Source organism: Suricata suricatta, chromosome 11, assembly GCF_006229205.1.
Source record: "Suricata suricatta isolate VVHF042 chromosome 11, meerkat_22Aug2017_6uvM2_HiC, whole genome shotgun sequence".
Taxonomy (NCBI): Eukaryota; Metazoa; Chordata; class Mammalia; order Carnivora; family Herpestidae; genus Suricata; species Suricata suricatta.
The window spans coordinates 50,739,756-50,744,076 of record NC_043710.1 but is presented as its reverse complement, the minus strand read 5'-3'; the positions used below and the strand labels follow the sequence as shown (position 1 = coordinate 50,744,076).

Genomic DNA, 4,321 nt, shown 5'->3' with positions numbered 1-4,321 from the left:
AAGACAAAAGGGGCAGCTGCCAAAGCTCTGAGCACCTGTGGCTCTCACTTCATTCTCATCCTCTTCTTCAGCACCATCCTGCTGGTGTTTGTTTTTACTCACATTGCCAAGAAAAAAATTTCCCCCGATATTCCTGTCTTACTTAATGTGTTACACCATGTAATTCCTGCAGCCCTCAACCCCATTGTCTATGGGGTACAGACCCAGGAGATTAAAGAGGGAATTAGGAAATTACTGAGGAGGGCAAGAGAGAACAGAAAATAATCATGCTCTTGCTTTGCTTTTCTCAAAACCACAATCAGAAGGCAGGGACTGGGAGATAGAAAAGAGTCCTAATCTTCTCATGGGACATGCCTGATGTTAAAAACCCTTTGGTTTCCCTTTACCCATAGTCACATGACACTTCTTACCCTCCGTGGTTTTCTGAAAGAGACAAAGGGTATGGTACTCTTTTTTCTACCTGACCTCGTCCGTACATCCTTTTGTCAGAACTGCCTCCCTAACATCTTCTCAAAAACATGAACCACAGTTCCATCTCTGGAACTATTTGCTTACTGTTCCTCTGTCCACATAACTCCTTCCTAGTGATCCATAAGGTCTCCCTGACCACAGTATTTAAAATAGTACCTAACAATATTCCCCTAAAGCACAGAATATGTCCTAACACCTTCTCTGTTTCCCTGTTCTGCACAGCCCTTATCACCCTCTAATGACCAAAAAAGTTCCTCAACAATTTGTTTATTCAGCCTACATTCACTGAAGTTTAAGGAGTCAAAGGGCAAGAATTTTTGCCTGATGTATTTCCAGCCCAAACAACGTTTGGTGTATGATATAGACCCATATATGTTTGTGAAATTAATGATTAAATAAATGTTGAATAAATAAATGAATGTGTGCTAGTTACTAGAAATATAATTCAGATATGGTCCTTTTTCTATATGAGTTTGTTTTTATTATGTATCATGGGTGAGGGAGACCCTATTTCATACCACATTCCACATTCCATGATCTGAACATTGTATGGAAATCTCCATAGGGCAGGTGGGAGCTCAGCTGTAATAGCAGAAGTATATCTTCAGGAACTTTGAGTTTGAATACACATGAGATATCTAAGTGGAAGTATATAATAAACCCTTTAACTGATAGGTTTCATACTCAAATAAGATATACTCTTGGAGGAAATAAAGATATACACTTGGGAATTGATTACAGATCCTCACTCAAGCAATGGGAGTAGATGGAATTGCCAAAGGAAAGAATATAGAATAAAAACATAAGAAAGCCCACCCAAAATCTCTGAAGACTCTCCATATCATCCTTACCTCTCGTATCGAGAGATTTACATGGAGATAACATGAAGTAGTAGTTAGTGGATGACTATATAAAATATAAATGAAAATATAATAGACTGTGATCAATTAAGAACTACAGTTAATTTTATTCAAGGTTACCTGCAGAGGAATGAGTCCCCTGTCTGTTTAAACAACTTAATGTGTAAAATGCAGTACCAAATGTATGGGCCCATGTGGTCCCAATATAAAATGTAAGGGTTTAAAATGAAAAGTTAGAACAATGGGTATAGAAATAATTCATAAAAATGTATGCATTACTATGTCAGTATACATAAAGATCTTTTTGTAGTTTCAAGGCGCTATCTTAACAAAAGAGAAGACATAAAATATAATTGAAAAAATAATGGTTGCAAGTTTTCAAATCTGATAAAATAATAAACTCAGAGTTATAAGAAGCTCACTGAAACCCAAGAATAAGAAATATGAGTAAAACTATACTGGGGACATTCATAAACTGTTCAGAAGAAATGATAAAAGGAAAAAAATTATAAAGCTAGATCAAAAGACACATCACATTGGAGCCTGTGTGGCTCAGTTGGTTAAGCTTTCAGCTTTGGCTCAATTCATGATCTTGCTGTTCATGAGTTCAAGCCCCTCATCAGGCTTTCTGCTATCAGTGCAAAACTTGCTTCAGATCTTCTGTCTCCCTTTCTCTCTGCTTCTGCCCTACTCCCTCTCACATACTCTCTCTCTCTCTCTGTGTGTGTCTGTCAAAAACAGATAAACATTTTTTAAAAAGACACATCACAAATTGTCTAAATTTAGGATGACAGCAGATATCTTATCAGGGATAATGGAACTAAGAAGACAATAGAGCAATGTCTTAAAACTAAAAGAAAACCTTATTAAACTAGAATTCTATATCTCACAGTAATACTCAAAAACAGATAAATGCTTTTTTTATGGGAAAAACAAATAATTTTTCAATAGCAGGCTCACACTACAAACAAGATTTGTAAGTTTCTTTACCCAGAAGGAAAATATTATCAGATGTAAGTATAGATCTAAACAAAAGAATGAAAAGCATCAGAATTTGTTATTATATGGGTAAATATGTATGATTATTTTATTATTCAAATGCATTTAATTACCTGTTGCAAAAATAATAAAAAATGCCACTTTTAATTTATAACATACAAAAAAGTAAAATGTATGAAAATAATACTAGCATAATCCAGGAAGGAAAAAGTGGAATTAGATCACTGTTAACTTATTACATAATACACAGAATAATATGTTGTCACATGAAGTTAGACCGTGATCAGAGATGTGTACTATAATCTCTACAGCAAGCCCCCAAAACAGTAAAAATTCATAAGAAAAGAAGTATGATAGAATAGAATATTTTAAAGAATAATTAATCCAAAAGAAAAAAAAAGAGGGGAAAAGAAACAATGGACAAATGCCAAAACGATATATTTAAACCCAACCACATCCATGAATCGAAAAAAGTATAATTGAACTAATTACCCAATTAAAAAAGCAGAGTTTGTCAGATTGAGGGGGGAGAAACACTCATTTAAGCATTGCTCACGTTAAAGCACCTCATATAAACACAAGCATGTTAAGAGTAAAAGGAAGAGAAAATATATAGCACTAATAAAAACACCAATCAAAAGAAAAAAGAGACCAAGAAACAAACTATGAACTATAGAAAATAAACTGATGGTTACCAGAGGAGAGGTGGGGGGATGGGTGAAAGAGGTGATACATACACTTATCATAGGGTGCCTGGGTGGCTCAGTCAGCTAAGCAGCCCACTCTTGATTTTGACTCAGGTCATCATCTCAGGATTCCTGAGTTTGATTCTCACATCAGGCCCCACACTGATCATGGGGAGCCTGCTTAGGATTTGCTCTCAATCCCTCTCTCTCTCTGGCCCTCCCCAACTCATGCACTTATGTACACATGCTCTCTCTCTCTCCCTCTCAAAATAAGTAAATAAAACTTTAAAAAATTAAAAACATAAAATAAGAATTTTAAATTTAAATAGTACCCTTATCAAGCACTGAGTAATGTATAGAAATGCTGAATCACTATGCTGTGCACCTGGCACTAATACAACATTGTATGCTAACAATACTAGAATTAAAATTAAAAATTAAAAAAAGGAGGGGCAACCTGGGTGTCTCAGTCTGTTAAGGATCCGGCTTCAGCTCAGGTCATAATCTCACGATTTGTGGGTTCGAGCCCTGCATCGGGCTCTGTGCTGACAGCTGACTCAGAGCCTGGAACCTGCTTCAGATTCTGTATCTCCCTCTCTCTCTGACCCTCCCCTGTTTGCGCTGTCTCTCTCTGTCTCTCAAAAATAAATAAAAAACAGTGGAGCCAAGATGGCGGAGAAGAAGGGAGCTCTGTAAACTCCCTCCGCACCGTTTTCCGAACTGAGAGGGATATTACGTTCAACTGAGAGAGCGGAAGGAGAAAATACGAACTCCAGAGGGAATAGAACCTCAAAGATACCTGAGTGAGTGGGGGCGAACGGGGGAGATCCGAGGATGGGCCAGCCCGGGACGGGCAGGGGAGGTAAGATCGCCAGCCCAACGTGGCACAGGTGCCGGGCGCCCGGGAGACAAAGGGAAGAGACAGAGTCGGAACGCGCTCATAGAACTGTCTCTGGGGAAGAGGTATAGAACGCTTGGCTGCGCGTGGAGACAGAAACCCACTCCATAGATAACTGCTGGGCAGCTGGAATCCCGAACTGGGGTGGCGCAAGAGAAGGAATAGCCCCCAGCCCTAAGCCATCTCGGCGGGGGAATCAGGCCCCTGTGGCGGTGAGAAGCAGCTGCACTGGGGAAGCGCGCGCCACGGCGGAAGCGACCCGAGCAGCGGCTGCGCCGGGTGCGAGCAATTCGAACCTGGTTTTGGGAACGGGACCACGGACCGCATTTCCACGGCACTTCCCGCCCCCTGCACTGCACGGACTGAGTGAATTCCGGGTCCCCACAGGGAAGAAATAAGACGCACAC

The 4,321-nt window shown here is 39.7% G+C and overlaps 1 protein-coding gene across 1 annotated transcript in view; it reads left to right on the top strand.

Moving 5' to 3' along the window:
• LOC115306353 (olfactory receptor 56A3-like) overlaps positions 1-264 on the top strand; it is a 16,869-nt gene extending 16,605 nt beyond the window's left edge. The window contains exon 2 of the mRNA XM_029956697.1: positions 4-264. Within this exon, the coding sequence (XP_029812557.1) occupies positions 4-264 (261 nt within the window). The remainder of the gene's footprint in view (positions 1-3) is intronic.
• The last annotated feature ends 4,057 nt before the right edge of the window (positions 265-4,321 follow it).